Here is a 16,710-nt window from a genome sequence, read left to right as displayed (position 1 = left end):
GGGAAAGAGGCACAAGGTCTGAGCAGCTGATTTCTGAGTGGAGACCTGACTAATGGGCCGGGGTGGCCGCAGAAGGGTGCAGGGTCAGAGGGAACAGCTGATGCAAAGTGATGGTGGGCCACTAGGGCTGAGGTTTTGTTTTGTTTTGTTTCTGTTATTAGAGTTCTTCCAGAAGTTTTCATACATTTTTTAATTGTGGTAAAATATACAATGCATAAAATTTACAATTTTAACTATTTAAAAATTGTGGTAAAATAAACATAACATAAAACTTACCATTGTAAGCATTTTTAAGTGTACAGTGCAGTAGTGTAAGTACATTTTGATATCCTAGAGTGGCTATTACACACAGGCAGGGCTATCTGAAATTATCTTTTGTGTTTGTTTCCTTATAAGAATTAAACTAAGAAATTATAGTGATTCTCAAGGCCTGTCAAACATCTCAATGTGTGTTGCCTTAGCCCTGTCTTTCAACTTAAAATTCATCCCAAAAAAAAAAAATTTTCTCAACTAAACGTTTTACTTGGAATCCTAAGTCTGATAATTGCTCTCATGCACCACACTTTCTCCATCGTGACACCTTCTTTGCACACAAACACGCTCAGATCAGCCTAACCCAGATGCCAGGTGACAATCCCAGGGCTCAGATCTCTGTCATTGTAGCATCATCTCCTTATCTGGCTCCATCTCTTTCTGGGTTACAAGACTCATCCCACTAAGGGAAGAGCTTTATTATCTCTAGCTAATTGCAGTTCTTGACCCAAATGAATTAGATCTGGTGCTCAGAGGACCAAGGTTGTTTCTGGGAGAGAGATTTTCGGCTGTCTTACAGGACCTGGGCATCCAGGGCAATTCTCATACCAGTGATGAACACACAGGGGCCATCCTTTTCCTTACTGTCTCCATCTACGGTCAGCTCCGGTCTGGACTCTGCAAATGGGGCTGATTTCACAACGCACAGTCCTTGGGTTCAAGAGACATCTTGACCTAATTGTTCCGATTTTGTTTGTAACCCCCACTAAGATTGTAGCTAACTCCATCTCCGCTTAGCTGGATTTTACATTTCTTTAGCTCCCCTAAGACATTTGTTTATCTCCCTAATTGGTTCTAGGGGTGACTTTAATGCTATTCTGTTAGGTCCTCCTCTCCTTTATGTGATTCAGTTTTAACTGCTTTTTAAAAAATATTTTATTTTATTTTATTTATACAGCAGTTTCTTATTAGTTATCTATTTTATACATATTAGTGTATACATGTCAATCCCAATCTCCCAATTCATCGCACCACCCCACCCCCACCCCACTTTCCCCCCTCGGTGTCCATACTTTTGTTCTCTAAGTCTGTGTCTCTATTTCTGCCTTGCAAACCAGTTCATCTGTACTATTTTTCTAGATTCCACATATATGGGTTAATATACGATATTTGTTTTTCTCTTTCTGACTTACTTCACTCTGTATGACAGTCTCTAAGTCCACCCGTGTCTCTACAAATGACCCAAATTTCATTCCTTTTTCTGGCTGAGTAATATTCCATTGTATATATGTACCACATCTTCTTTATCCATTCATCTGTCGATGGGCATTTAGGTTGCTTCCATGACCTAGCTATTGTAAATAGTGCTGCAGTGACCATTGGGGTGCATGTGTCTTTTTGAATTATGGCTTTCTTTGGGTATATGCCTAGTAGTGGGATTGCTGGGTCATATGGTAATTCTATTTTTAGTTCTTTAAGGAACCTCCATACTGTTCTCCATAGTGGCTGTATCAATTTACATTCCCACCAACAGTGCAAGAGGGTTCCCTTTTCTCCACACCCTCGCCAGCATTTGTTGTTTGTATATTTTCTGATGATGCTCATTCTAACTGGTGTGAGGTGATACCTCATTGTAGTTTTTTTTTTTTTTTAACATCTTTATTGGAGTATGATTGCTTTACAGTGGTGTGTTAGTTTCTGCTTTATAAAAAAGTAAATCAGTTATACATATACATATGTTCTCATATCTCTCCCCTCTTGTGTCTCCCTCCCTCCCACCCTCCCTATCCCACCCCTCCAGGAGGTCACAGAACACCGAGCTGATCTCCCTGTGCTATGTGGCTGCTTCCCACTAGCTATCTATTTTACGTTTGGTGGTGTATATATGTCCATGCCACTCTCTCACTTTGTCACAGCTTACCCTTCCCTCTCCCCATATCCTCAAGTCCATTCTCTAGTAGGTTTGTGTCTTTATTCCTGTCTTACCCCTAGGTTCTTCATGACATTTTGTTTTTCTTAGATTCCATATATATGTGTTAGCATATGATATTTGTCTTCCTCTTTCTGACTTACTTCACTCTGTATGATGGACTCTAGGTCCATCCACCTCATTACAAATGGCGCAATTTTGTTTCTTTTCTTTCTTTTTTTTTTTTTTGTGGTACGCGGGCCTCTCACTGTTGTGCCCTCTCCCGCTGCGGAGCACAGGCTCCAGACACGCAGACTCAGCAGCCATGGCTCACGGGCCCAGCCGCTCCGCGGCATGTGGGATCTTCCCAGACCGGGGCACGAACCCATGTCCCCTGCATCGGCAGGCGGACTCTCAACCACTGTGCCACCAGGGAAGCCCCTCGTTTCTTTTTATGGCTGAGTAATATTCCATTGTATATATGTGCCACATCTTCTTTATCCATTCATCTGATGCTCATTGTAGTTTTGATTTGCATTTCTGTAATAATTAGTGATGCTGAGAAGCTTTTCATGTGCTTCTTGGCCATCTGTATGTCCTCTTTGGAGAAATGTCTATTTAGGTCTTCTGCCCATTTTTTGATTGGGTTGTTTGTTTTTTCAAAATTGAGCTGCATGAGCTATTTATATATTTTGGAGAGTAATCCTTTGTCCATTGATTCGTTTGCAGATATTTTCTCCCATTCTGAGGGTTGTCTTCTCATCTTGTTTATAGTTTCTTTGCTGTGCAAAAGCTTTTAAGTTTCATTAGGTCCCATTTGTTTACTTTTGTTTTTATTTTCATTACTCTAGGAGGTGGGTCTAAAAAGATCTTGTGATTTATGTCAAAGAGTGTTCTTCCTATGTTTTCCTCTAAGAGTTTTATACTGTCTGGTCTTAACATTTAGGTCGTTAATCCATCTTGAGTTCATTTTTGTGTATGGTGTTAGGGTGTGTTCTAATTTCATTCTTTTACATGTAGCTGTCCAGTTTTCCCAGCGCCACTTATTGAAGAGACTGTCTTTTCTCCATTGTGTATCCTTGCCTCCTTTGTCATAGATTAGTTGACCATAGGTGTGTGGGTTTATCTCTGGGCTTTCTATCCTGTTCCATTGATCTATATTTCTGTTTTTGTGCCAGTACCATATTGTCTTAATTACTGTAGCTTTGTAGTATAGTCTGAAGTCAGGGAGTCTGATTCCCCCAACTTCTTTTTTCCCTCAAGATTGCTTTGGCTATTCGGGGTCTTTTGTATCTCCATACAAATTTGGAGATTTTTTTGTTCTAGCTCTGTAAAAAATGCCATTGGTAATTTGATAGGGATTGCGTTGAAACTGTAGGTTGCTTTGGGTAGTATAGTAATTTTCACAATATTGATTCTTCCAATCCAAGAACATGGTATATCTCTCTCTCTCTGTTTGTGTCATCTTTGATTTCTTTCATCAGTGTCTTATAGTTTTCTGAGTACAGGTCTTTAACCTCCTTAGGTAGGTTTATTCCTAGTTATTTTATTCTTTTTGTTGCAGTGGTGAATGAGATTGTTTCCTTATTTCTCTTTCTGATTTTTCAATGTTGGTGTATAGGAATGCAAGAGATTTCTTTGCATTAACTTTGTATCCTGCAACTTTACCAAATTCATTGTTTAGCTGTAGTAGTTTTCTGGTGGCATCTTTAGGATTCTCTATGTATAGTTTCATATCATCTGCAAACAGTGACAGTTTTACTTTTTCTTTTCCAATTTGTATTCCTTTTATTTCTTTTTCTTCTCTGATTGCCATGGCTAGGACTTCCAAAACTATGTTGAATAATAGTGGCGAGAGTGAACATCCTTGTCTTATTCCTGATCTTAGATGAAATGCTTTCAGTTCTTCACCATTGAGAATGACGTTTGCTGTGGGTTTGTCATATATGGCCTTTATTATGTTGAGGTAGGTTCCCTCTATGCCCACTTTCTGGAGAGTTTTTAATCATAAATGGGTGTTGAATTTTGTCAGAAGCTTTTTCTGCATCTATTGAGATGATCATATAGTTTTTCTTCTTCAATTTGTTCATATGGTGCATCACATTGATTGATTTGCATATATTGAAGAATCGTCGTGTCCCTGGGATAAATCCCATTTGATCATGGTGTAGGATCCTTTTAATATGTTGTTGGATTCTGTTTGCTAGTAGTTTGCTGAGGATTTCTGCATCTATATTCGTCAGTGATGTTGGTCTGCAATTTTCTTTTTTCATGATATTTTTGTCTGGTTTTGATATCAGGCCAATGGTGGCCTTGTAGAATGTGTTTGGGAGTGTTCCGTCCTCTGCAATTTTTTGGAAGAGTTTGAGAAGGATGGGTGTTAGCTCTTCTCTAAATGTTTGATAGAATTCACCCGTGAAGCCATCTGGTCGTGGACTTTTGTTTGTTGGAAGATTTTTAATCACAGTTTCAATTTCATTACTTGTGATTGGTCTGTTCATATTTTCTATTTCTTCCTGGTTCAGTCTTGGAAGGTTATACCTTTCTAAGAATTTGTCCATTTCTTCCAGGTTGTCCATTTTATTGGCATAGAGCTGCTTGTAGTAGTCTCTCATGATGCTTTGTATTTCTATGGTGTCTGTTGTAACTTCTCCTTTTTCATTTCTAATTTTATTGAGTCCTCTCCCTCTTTTTCTTGATGACTGGGTAAATGTTTATCAATTTTGTTTATCTTCTCAAAGAACCAGCTTTTAGTTTTATTGATCTTTGCTAATGCTTTCTTTGTTTTTTTTTCATTTATTTTTGCTCTGATCTTTATGATTTCTTTCCTTCTGCTAAATTTGGGCTTTGTTCTTCTTCCTCTAGTTCCTTTAGGTGTAAGGTTAGATTGTTTATTTGAGATTTTTCTTGTTTCTTGAGGTAGGCTTGTATTGCTATACACTTCCCTCTTAGAACTGCTTTTGCTGCATCCCATAGGTTTTGGATCATCATGTTTTCATTGTCATTTGTCTCTAGGCATTTTTTGATTTCCCTTTTGATTTCTCCAGTGATCTCTCATTTATTTAGTAACGTATTGTTTAACCTCCATGTGCTTGTGTTTCTAACGTTTTTTTCTCTGTAATTTATTTTTAATCTCATAGTGTTGTGGTTAGAAAACATGCTTGATATGATTTCAATTTTCTTAAATTTGCCGAGGCTTGATTTGTGACCCAAGGTATGGTCTATCCTGGAGAATGTTCCATGTGCACTTGAGAAGAAAGTGTAATCTGCTGTTTCTGGATGTCATGTCATATAAATATCAATTAAATCTATCTGGTCTATTGTGTCATTTAAAGCTTGTGTTTCTTTATTAATTTTCTGTCTGGACGGTCTGCCCATTGGCATAAGCGAGGTGTTAAAGTCCCCCACTATTATTGTGTTACTGTTGATTTCCTCTCTTATAGCTAGTGGCATTTGTCTTAAGTATTGAGGTGCTCCTATGTTGGGTGCATATATAATTGTTATATTTTCTTCTTGGATTGATCCCTTGATCATTATATAGTGTCCTTCTTTATCTTTTGTAACATTCTTTATTTTAAAGTCTATTTTATTTGATGTGAGTATTGCTTTTCCAGCTTTCTTTTGATTTCCATTTGCATGGAATATCTTTTTCCATCCCCTCACTTTCAGTCTGTATGTGTCCCTAGGTCTGAAGTGGGTCTCTTGTCGACAGCATATATATGGGTCTTGTTTTTGTATCCATTCAGTGAGCTTGTGTCTTTTGTTTGGAGCATAATCCATTCATGTTTAAGGTAGTTATCGATATATATGTTGCTGTTACCATTTTCTTAATTGTTATGGGTTTGTTTTTGTAGGTCCTTTTCTTCTCTTGTGTTTCCCACTTAGAGAAGTTCCTTTAACATTTGTTGTAGAGCTGGTTTGGTGGTGATGAATTCTCTTAGCTTTGGCTTGTCTGTAAACCTTTAGATTTCTCTATCAAATCTGAATGAGATCCTTGCCGGTTAGAGTAATCTTGGTTGTAGGTTCTTCCCTTTCATCCCTTTTAAATATATTGTGCCATTCCCTTCTGGCTTGTAGAGTTTTTGCTGAGAAATCTGCTGTTAACCCTATGGGAGTTCCCTTGTATGTTATTTGTCATTTTTCCCTTGCTGCTTTCAGTAATTTTTCTTTGTCTTTCATTTTTGTCAGTTTGATTACTATGTGTCTCGGCATGTTTCTCTTTGGATTTATCTTGCCTGGGACTCTCTGTTGTTCCTGGACTTGGGTGGCTATTTCCTTTCCTATGTTAGGAAAGTTTTCGACTATAATCTCTTCAAATATATTCTTGGGTCCTTCCTCTCTCTCTTCTCCTTCGGGGACCCCTGTAAGGCGAATGTTGGTGTGTTTAATATTGTCCCAGAGGTCTTTTAGTGTGTCTTCATTTCTTTTCATTCTTTTTTCTTTATTCTGGTCCATTGCTGTGAATTCCACCATTCTGCCTTCCAGGTCACTTATCCGTTCTTCTGCCTCAGTTATTCTGCTCTTGATTCCTTCTAGTGCAGTTTTCATTTCAGTTACTGTGTTTGTCATCTCTGTTTGTTTCTTCTTTAATTCTTCTAGGTCTTTGTTAAACATTTCTTGCATCTTCTTGATCTTTGCCTCCATTCTTTTCCGAGGTCCTGCATCATCTTCACCATCATTATTCTGAATCCTTTTCCTGGAAGGTTGCCTGTCTCCACTTCATTTAGTTGTTTTTCTGGGGGTTTATCTTGTTCCTTCATCTGGTACATAGTCCTCTGCCTTTTCATTTTGTCTATCTTTCTGTGAATGTGGTTTTCCTTCCACAGGCTGCAGGATTGTAGTTCTTCTTGCTTCTGCTGTCTGCCCTCTGGTGGATGAGGCTATCTAAGAAACTTGTGCAAGCTTCCTGATGGGAGGGACTGGTGGTGGGTAGAGCTGGGTGTTGTTCTGGTGGGCAGAGCTCAGTAAAACTGTAATCCACTTGTCTGCTGATGGGTGGGGCTGAGTTGCCTCCCTGTTGGTTGTTTGGCCTGAGGCGACCCAGCACTGGAGGCTACAGTCTCTGTTGGGGCTAATGGTTGACTCTGGGAGGGACCATACCAAGGAGTACTTCCCAGAACTTCTGCTGCCAGTGTCCTTGTCCCTGTAGTGAGCCACAGCCACCCCCCACCTGTGCAGGAGACCCTCCAACACTAGCCGGTAGGTCTGGTTCAGTCTCCTGTGGGGTCACTGCTCCTACCCGCTGGGTCCCTATGTGCACACTATTTTGTGTGTGCCCTCCAAGAGCGGAGTCTCTGTTTCCCCCAGTCCTGTCAAAGTCCTGCAATCAAATCCTGCTAGGCTTCAAAGTCTGATTCTCTAGGAATTCCTCCTCCCGTTGCCAGACCCCCAGGTTGGGAAGCCTGATGTGGGGCTCAGAACCTTCATTCCAGTGAGTGGACTTTTGTGGTATAAGTGTTCTCCAGTTTGTGAGTCACCCACCCAACGATTATGGGATTTGATTTTATTGTGATTGCGCCCCTCCTACCATCTCACTGTGTCTTCTCTCTTTGGATGTGGGGTATCATTTTTGGTGAGTTCCAGTGTTTTCCTGTTGATGATTGTTTAGAAGTTAATTGTGATTCCTGTGCTCTCACAAGAGGGAGTGAGCGCACATCCTTGTACTTTGCCATCTTCAACCAAATCCTCTAACTGCTCTTGTCTTTATCTCCTGATTTGCCAGATGAAATTCCACTGCGTCTCCATCTTATCCCCCTCCCCTCCTAAAGTTAGTTGCTAACTTTCTTCTTATTTATTTCTGTATTACACTACAGTTTAAAATTCGCACCATACGACTCTTTCTAGGGCAGGATCATATCTGCTTGTGTTGTATCCAGCGTCCCTCTCGTGTCCTTGTGTGGTCTTGAGACCACAGCATGAAAACAGTGCTAAAGACTGAAAAGGAGCTGGGCATGTTTGGGAACAGAACAGGGCCCCAGGAGGCTGCAGCATTGTGGTCATTGGGAAGAGTGAAGATGAGGAGGCAGGGGCCAGGTCATGGTGTGCTTTTTAGCCATGGGGTAAAGTGTTTGGGTTTTATTCCAAGCTTTTGGGGAAACCACTGGAGGGATTTAAATATAAAAGTAATAGGATATAAATTATGTCTTAAAAAGATCTCTCTGGATGCTCCCATGTAGAATTGATTTTAAGAAATCAAGTGTACTCATCAAGAGATGAGTTGGGGGACCATTGTTTGAGTCCTGGTGGGAGGCAGCAATGACTGGAACTAGGCAATATGAATGGTGTCATATGGTTGTGATGATAATTTGGAAGGCGGTCCATGAGTGCTTATGGTTTGGTCTTGAGGAGGTGCCATATTGCTAGCTGGAAGGACAGGAATGGGGATGTTTACTGGTACTGGCCTCCATAGTTAGGTATAGACTTCTGTCATTTGGGAACCCAAATGAAGGAAGCGTGTCACTGCTGTGTATTTTTAGGGAAGTGTAAATGACAGTCACATCTTTTCTGCATCCTTCTGTGTCTTTACACAGGCATTTCTCTGTGTTTTGTCAACCTTCCCCTTGGGAACTTACAGTGTAGATCTTCAAGGCCTGAAATGCCTGAAATACGTACATTCGTGTGTGTGCTGGAACAAATCCTCCCTGACACACACCAGTGGTCACCGCTTACTACCTCTCCCACCCACTGTGTTGACGCCATCACAGTCTGGCTTGACCATCTTCTACCAGGTCCTCTGGGTGCCTGTCACTGCTTCGGTAGGATAAAGAGACGTTATTCACGATTGGCATAGTTACTTCATTCCCCAGAAAGGGACTAGCTTTCTGCAGGGTGGAAGGAAGAACCCAGGCAAAGCTTTAATGGTCTTTGTTCATTTAAAGTCCTACCAATCCCTCATTTAGTTTTGACTCTGTGGTTATGACATCAAATTAAAAAACAAACGACACAGGAAGGGAGATCTACAAGGCTTAGGTATCCAGCTCAGAGTATCACATATAGCTCAATGCCAATGATTTGTCTGACAACTGCAGGTAAGTCTCTGCTGTCTGAGGGTCTAAGAAATGACTCACTGGTGTTTAAGAGCCCTTTGAGTCAGATGCAGGGTGCTCATGGCTCCTTGCCCTGGGGTGGGAATGGGAGGGTGGGAGGGAAACGCAAGAGAGAAGGGATATGGGGATATATGTATACATATAGCTGATTCACGTTGTTATACAGCAGAAACTAACACAATAGTGTAAAGCAATTATACTCCATTAAAGGTGTTAAAAAAAAAAGTCACACGAAAAAAACCCCAAATATATAACGCTTTTAAAGCTTGGGAACAGAAAGCAATGGTACAGTGACTGATCCTTGAGCAGTGTTCTTCATTGGAGGGGACTACTGGCATTTTTGAGTGAGAAAACTGTGTTATTCTGGACCATTTTAGGCAGTGCAGGGCTTCAGCATCTCCACCATGGAATGCTGGTGTGACCCCCTAACCATTATGACAATCCCTAACATCCCCACATCACAAACGTGGATTATCCTCTTGGATTGATATCTTCCTAAACTTGAGTCCAATATTGGAGCATTTAACAGCACTGAAGATTCACCTTGCTTATAGTTTTAATTTAATATTAGATCTGTTAAGGAATTCCCTGGCTGTCTAGTGGTTAGGACTTTGCACTTCCACTGCAGGGGGCCCGGATCCAGTCCCTGGTCAGGGAAGGAAGATCCTGCAATCCATGCAGAGCGGCCAAAAAACCAAAAAAACAAAAAACCATTTAGATCTATTAGATAAGAACAAATTAAAGGCATGGGAAGATTTGTGTATTATCAGACAATGTCGTTCTTAAAAAGAAATTATTGATATTAATAAATATAGAGTGTTTAACTAAATTTGTAAATGGGACCAGACATTCATTAAGGAGGCCATTAAAAGTGATCTTTTCAAAATAAATCTCTTTTAGTTAGGGATGCATAATGAAGTCTTTATAGGTGACAAGAAATTTTCTTTAAGATACCCACAGGGATGATATGGAAGTATGAGGAGACTAGATGAAATTAAATGGACGAAGTGTGAATAATTCTGAATTTAGACATTTTATTTGAAAATATATTAACATAAAATTGTTATATTAAGGTATTCTGTTCTGAATTTTGGAGTAGATTTTTGTCCTGGTGTTTGGATTTTTAGTTTACATGATTATCTTACTCTTCTCATACCCATGAATAAGCTACAGTCCCCTAGACAGTTTTAAAGCCTGTAAGGAAGAGTAGGATTGCAAACAATGGCCTCCATGATCACAGTCTGTAATTTAGACTAGTTTGGCAGGTCATTGAAGCTCAGGCCAATCATCTTTCTCCTAACATTGATTTATTTTTGCAAATACAAATGCTAATGACAGTCTTTCAAGACGAATAATTCAGAAAGACAAGTTTTTAATGTACTTTATGTACATCCTGGAAAGCACAAAATGTTAGAGTATGATTATAATTTTGTAGGAAATACCTGTGCATAAACATTTCTGATAGGAATTATCTCTAATGTATTAATGATTCTGTCACTCAAATAACATAACTAAGGGTAACGTTTTCTCTTTCTATTTTAAATCTTGTATTTTCCAAATTTTCTTTCATAATCATTTTCCACTTTAAACTAAAAAACATAATTGCATGTTATTTTTTAAACTTGCCTTTTGGGGGGGCTTTGTTTTCAAAGTTAACAAAGTATTTGGAATTTATTTGAGACTTCTCAGCTGCACGGGTATTCCAATAGATACAAGTCCTTATTTTCTCATCACACATACGTGGTTGCGTTATCACCCCAAAAAATCACCACTGGAGGCTTGCTTGCTTCACCGAGAAAATTTACTGGATTGGGTTTGTGCTTCAAATTAGAATTAAGATTCATATAGTCACGTGCTTAATATTATATGTGTCTCAACCTTTTTGTCTTTAAAATGAAGGGATAGGGCATGAATTGAACACCGAGGGTCTTCTAGCTGTAAAATATAAAAAGTTAAAAAATTTTAATACCTACCTGGCAATTTTCCTAGTGGTTTTTTTTAATAGGTACTGGGATGACCTTGGGAAAGTGGCCATCATCTCAGTGGTCAAGCAAGACATTACAGAGCCTGTTTTTCCTTAGGTCAGAAGGAAAGGACAGTGGTCTTCAGGCTCAGTTTCTGAAGGTTCCGACTAATATTTCAAAATAAAATTCAGAGCTAACGTTGAAAAAAGTATCTCTTTGCATAAAGGTTTTTTTTTTTTTGGCTGCGTTGGGTCTTCGCTGCTGCGCAGGCTTTCTCTAGTTGTGGCGAGCGGGGGCTACTCTTCATTGTGGTGCATGGGCTTCTCATTGCAGTGGCTTCTCTTGTTGCGGAGCACGGGCTCTAGGCGTGCGGGCTTCAGTAGTTACAGCACGTGGGCTCAGTAGTTGTGGTGCACAGGCTTAGTTGCTCTGCGGCATGTGGGATCTTCCCGGACCAGGGCTCAAACCCGTGTTCCCTGCATTGGCAGGTGGATTCTTAATCACTGCGCCACCGGGGAAGTCCTGCAATAAAGATTTTTGCAAAGCAAATGACTTTTGAACTATGATTCTAAATGGCTCTGATTGTTTCTTGTTGTAAAACCAAATTAGATGAAGGATTGCCTGGGAGACTAGTTTAATGATGCTGCCTTGGTTGGATGGGTACTAGTTGACTCCATCAATTCATGGGATGGTTCATCAGAGTTTTGGGACAAAACATTTTATAAATGTCTGTCTTGTTTTGTTCAGGTTATACTGGAGAGCTTTGCCAATCCAAGATTGACTATTGTATCCTAGACCCATGCAGAAATGGAGCAACCTGCATTTCTAATCTCAGTGGATTCACCTGCCAGTGTCCAGAAGGTAAATATTATTACCCCAGGAATAACTTATGTTTTCCATTTTAAATCATACATTAATTTGATGACCTTGTACTTCAATTTTCTGAAAAATCTCTACTCAAGAGAACTTCCTATTTTGTTCCATTCGTAAAACAGTATATCAGATGGTCCTTTCCTTTTAAGCTCTGTGCTAGAATAGCTTGGAAATGATGTCTGAATATTAGACATAATCTCAAAATTTCTGCAATTTTCATTTATACGTTGAAAATGAATAACTATAATAAAATGGAATTTCTTTCTAATAGCAAGTTTCACTTGTTAAGATTCCTATTTTTTAAACTATGCATTTGGTTTACGTTAAAAAAATTTCAACATGAAGTTCATCTGTTTTTGTCTTTAAATCAACTTTATAACATCTTGGAGACTTCTAGTCCCCCGGAAAGCCACATCTTTAGAGCTACTTTTTTTTTTTTTTTTTTTTTGCGTTACGCGGCCCTCTCACTGTTGTGGCCTCTCTCGTTGCTTGCAGTACACGGGCCTCTCACTGTTGTGGCCTCTCCCGTTGCGGAGCACAGGCTCCGGATGTGCAGGCTCAGCAGCCATGGCTCACTGGTCCAGCCGCTCCGCGGCATGTGGGATCTTCCCAGACCGGGGCACGAACCCGCATCCCCTGCCTCGGCAGGCGGACTCTCAACCACTGCGCCACCAGGGAAGCCCTAGAGCTACTTTTAATAAAAAAAATAGTTGTACTGTTTTCAGTTTCACCTTGAAGAAGCAGGCAGATAATCCCAGCTATGGAACTGGTGTTCAAGGAATGATTTTGTACTTGGAGGAAGTTTTCTTCCCATTTCTGCTTGGAGGGATGCTATGGAAGGGATTGCTTTAAACCTTTAATATTGTAAGAATAACATGATGTTAGAGGTGTTTTTTTCTCCCTAAAATAATCAGGAGCATGTGAGCTCCTGATCCACAGAAGTGACCTTGACAGCTACATAGAATAGGCTCACATCCTTTGAAGAGATTAAATGTAGTGTCTGCGTGTATAAGGAAACATCTCTTTACTCAGAATAACTGAACTGCCCCTGGCTGAGAGGCTGCAGTGGGGCAGTGGTACAGATGGGTGTTGATAAAAGGCCACCGACTTCCTGGGTAACCCGAGGGCTCAGGGTTGCCAGGGGCGGCAGCCACTGTCGACAGTGCCTCATACCCTTCCATATTTTGAACACTGAACAGTGCAGTGGCTAAGGAAGTGAATTCTGTGTCCCGGCTTCTGCTCCCCTGGGCAGAGGCAGGAACGAGTGGCTGTGCCTCTTTTGGTTATCCCCAAGCTGTGTGTGCTTGTGATGGATGTGGTTACCATGATGATGGAGTTATATGTGCTGGACCATCTCCACTCTTCACTTGAGTGTCTTAAGCAAATGGGAAAACTGGAAACGTTGGCAGGCGGATGACTGAGTCAGCGGCACCAATTGTCACCCAATGTACAGAGCGCTGGGCAGTTTCTTACAGCTTTGCCGCACCCTGGGTTACTCGTTTGCCATCTAACTCTGGTTGTAGGCTGTGCTTAGAGTCAAGGGCGGGCTTCAGGGTCAGCGGCTGATTGACTGCTGACAAATCATTAATTCCCCAACCCTATCCGATCCTCCTTTCCCTTTTCTAGTGAATATGTGTGATGAGGACCCTGCTTCCCTCACAGGGACATTTTGGGATCGAATGGGATTTTGGAAAGCTCCAAAGTGCTTTATCATCATAGTTCTGATTGCTGCTGGGAAGTTCAGATGCCAGCCCAGAGGCTCTGAGAGGTAGTGACTTGCACAAAGTCACACTGGTAGTAAAGGATGACCCTTGAACCAGAGCCCAGGAATTTTGTGCTCACTCATGCTCCGTTTTCTCGTTTATAAAGATTTGCCAAGCACATCCTACATGCCAGGCACTGAGCTGGGTTGTGGGCCCTAGGGTTGGCAAAGCCCCTCCCATGGTGCAGACACAGGTAAGTCCATAGTTACAAGTGCAGGAATCGGTGCCTTGAAGACACAAAAGGATCTGCTTAGCTTTGGGGACCTGGGAGAGATGCCCACTTGTGGAGACCCTGAATGACGAGAAGGAGGCTGGCGCAGTTGAGGGCATCACCAAGGAGCAAAGGGAAAGGGGAAGAAAGTGGGTGGCAATGGCTGAGTCCTCAGGGCTTCACAGGGCTTTGTGCGTGGTGCTGGGGCACGTCATATTCAACCCAGATGGGAGGCCAGAGGCTTAGGTTTGAAGCCTGTTTTGCCTCTTGCTCACCAGCTCTGTGCCTGGGCAAGTGATTCCATACTTCTCTGTGTCTCAGTTTTTTAATCTGTAAAATTGGGACAGTGATAACGCCCACTTCCTAGGGCCCCTGAGGATGGAATGAGAAGATGCTTAGGTAAAGTGCTTATAGCACAGTGCCTGGGTAAGTGCTCAGTAAGTATTAGGCACACCTTATCATGACTGTTTTCCTAATAATGATTATTACTATTAAGCCACTGAAAAATTTAAACAGAAATTTGACATTTTTCTTGTGGAGCAGTGTGGAATGTGGGTTGGAGAGAGAGAAGACTGGGAGTAAGCAGAAGAGTTTGTGGGACTATTGTAGGAATCTGGGAAATCGACGTTGACTGCTAGGAAGGGAAGGTAGAATTTGAAAAGGAGAGAAGCTGATGGATTTGGGAGAACTTGGCAGGGAAAAGGGAGGGGCCTGGAGATGGATGGGATATGGAGGGGGAGGGAGAGTGACGGGGCAAGTCTGCGGCTTCTCTTACTTTACGGTTGGTTGTGCCATTCGTGGAGAAAAAGAAACATGGAGGAAAAGTGTTCTATCTTGGACATGTTGAGTGTGACATTCAAGTGGAGGTGGCAGCTGGGCAGTTGCTGTGAGTCTGGAAGTGAGCGGGGATGTCTGGGCCAAGTCTATACACAGAGACCTTGGTCTATACACAGTCATTTAAACCTGGCCGTCAGTAGGGTTGTCTAGAGACCTCCTCCTTTACCCGGTAGCCTATCACTTCCTCCATGCTGTCTTGATAAAGCCTAGAGAAAATGTGATGGTCTAGAATGGAAATGATGGAGATGAATTTCCCAGCAAGTCTTCATAGGAAGACTTTCATCAGGAGGTTTACCTTCACTGAAGATAGACCAGGGAAAGTGGCTTCTGTTATAGTGCGGAAGGATTCATTGCGATGTTTTGAAGCCTCCCAGCAGCCAGCATTTTAAAAGCAGCCCCTCCCACTGACCTGTTCTTACGGTGCTTTTTGTAGAAACTAACATTTACAGAGCACCTTGCACTTAGAAAAAGCCTGCGTCTCCAGGAGTTTTCTCATATCAGCCACGCTGTGAAAACAAGTTTGAAAGCGTTTCAAGTCCACACTGTGTTCTAAAGTTCAGAGCCAGCACTTGACCCTTGCCTGCCTCCTTTTCTTTCTTTTTTTCCCCCCCACCCTGCCCCCCGCAGTGATTAACATTTTGGCATGTTTGCTTAGTATTTACATCTATAGTTGTGTTTTGTTTTTTGGGTTTTTTTTTGTGGTACGCAGGCGTCTCACTGTTGTGGCCTCTCCCATTGCGGAGCACAGGCTCCGGACGCGCAGGCGTCTCACTCTTGTGGCCTCTCCCATTGCGGAGCACAGGCTCCGGACGCGCAGGCTCATGGGCCCAGCCACTCTGCGGCATGTGGGATCTTCCCGGACCGGGGCACGAACCTGTGTCCCCTGCATCGGCAGGCGGACTCTCAACCACTGCGCCACCAGGGAAGTCCCTATAGTTTGTTTTTTGGCAAAGTAATTTGAAAGTAAATTATAGGCATCATCACATTTCATCCCAAAATAAATCAGTCTAAGAACAGAATAAATCAGAATAAGAACATTCTCCTTGATATCTACAGTGCCACACCAAAGAAAATAAGTAATTATTTCCTAATATTATTTGCTCTCTGCCCCATTTTTACTTGCTCCTTTGCATGGTTGTGTTGATTCTGTCTGCCCTGTTCCCCTGTGATATTCTTTGAGGGTGGGAAATGTATTTTATTTATCTCTCTCTTACTAACTCTCATTATCCTATCATGGAGCTTTTAGTTCCATATTTTATGTTAGTAGGAGGTTAATAAATATTTGTATATTAATTTATTTTAAAAGTCAACACTTAGACGTCACTCACACTATGCTTAGTAACTCATTAGAAGGTTACAATACTATGAAGCAAATTATATTAATATTTCCATTGAACAGATTGAGAAACTGAGGCATGAGAGGGTAAATAACTTGCCTGAGATCACATAGCTAGAAATTGAAACCCAGGTAACTTAGCACTAACATTCTTAACCCTTGGCCTGTACCATCTCTGAATATATTCTTTAAAGTTAATTTTATTTTGTTTATTTTAAAAGATGGTCTTTGTAACCATAGTCATGAGTAAAATAAATTCAGTTTGTTGGGTTTTAAAACTTCTAAATGTCACTGCTTAAAAATCTTAAGCCTGGAAAAAGCTAGAAAAATTATTTTTTTCCTTTTTTTTTGGTAAGTGCAGTGAAATCCTTTTACAATAATCTCTCCCAGTCCAGAAAGCTATTAAAACTGGTTTTCCCTCTGGATAGTGCTTTCAACACTGTTCATTCACATCCTTGCTCTTTTCTGTCCTTTTAATCTTCATCCTATTTCCTTCAAGGAGCCTTTTCCATCTGATCT

The 16,710-nt window shown here is 41.1% G+C and overlaps 1 protein-coding gene across 1 annotated transcript in view; it reads left to right on the top strand.

Annotated features, from left to right (window-relative positions):
• DNER (delta/notch like EGF repeat containing) overlaps positions 1-16,710 on the top strand; it is a 333,590-nt gene that overhangs the window by 215,461 nt on the left and 101,419 nt on the right. The window contains 1 exon segment of the mRNA XM_007453261.1: positions 11,919-12,032. Within this exon segment, the coding sequence (XP_007453323.1) occupies positions 11,919-12,032 (114 nt within the window).

The sequence above is a fragment of the Lipotes vexillifer genome, unplaced genomic scaffold (genome assembly GCF_000442215.2).
Source record: "Lipotes vexillifer unplaced genomic scaffold, Lipotes_vexillifer_v1.1 scaffold471, whole genome shotgun sequence".
Lineage (NCBI taxonomy): Eukaryota > Metazoa > Chordata > Mammalia > Artiodactyla > Lipotidae > Lipotes > Lipotes vexillifer.
The sequence above is the reverse complement of the archived record's forward strand: the minus strand, read 5'-3'. Positions and strand labels throughout refer to the sequence as shown.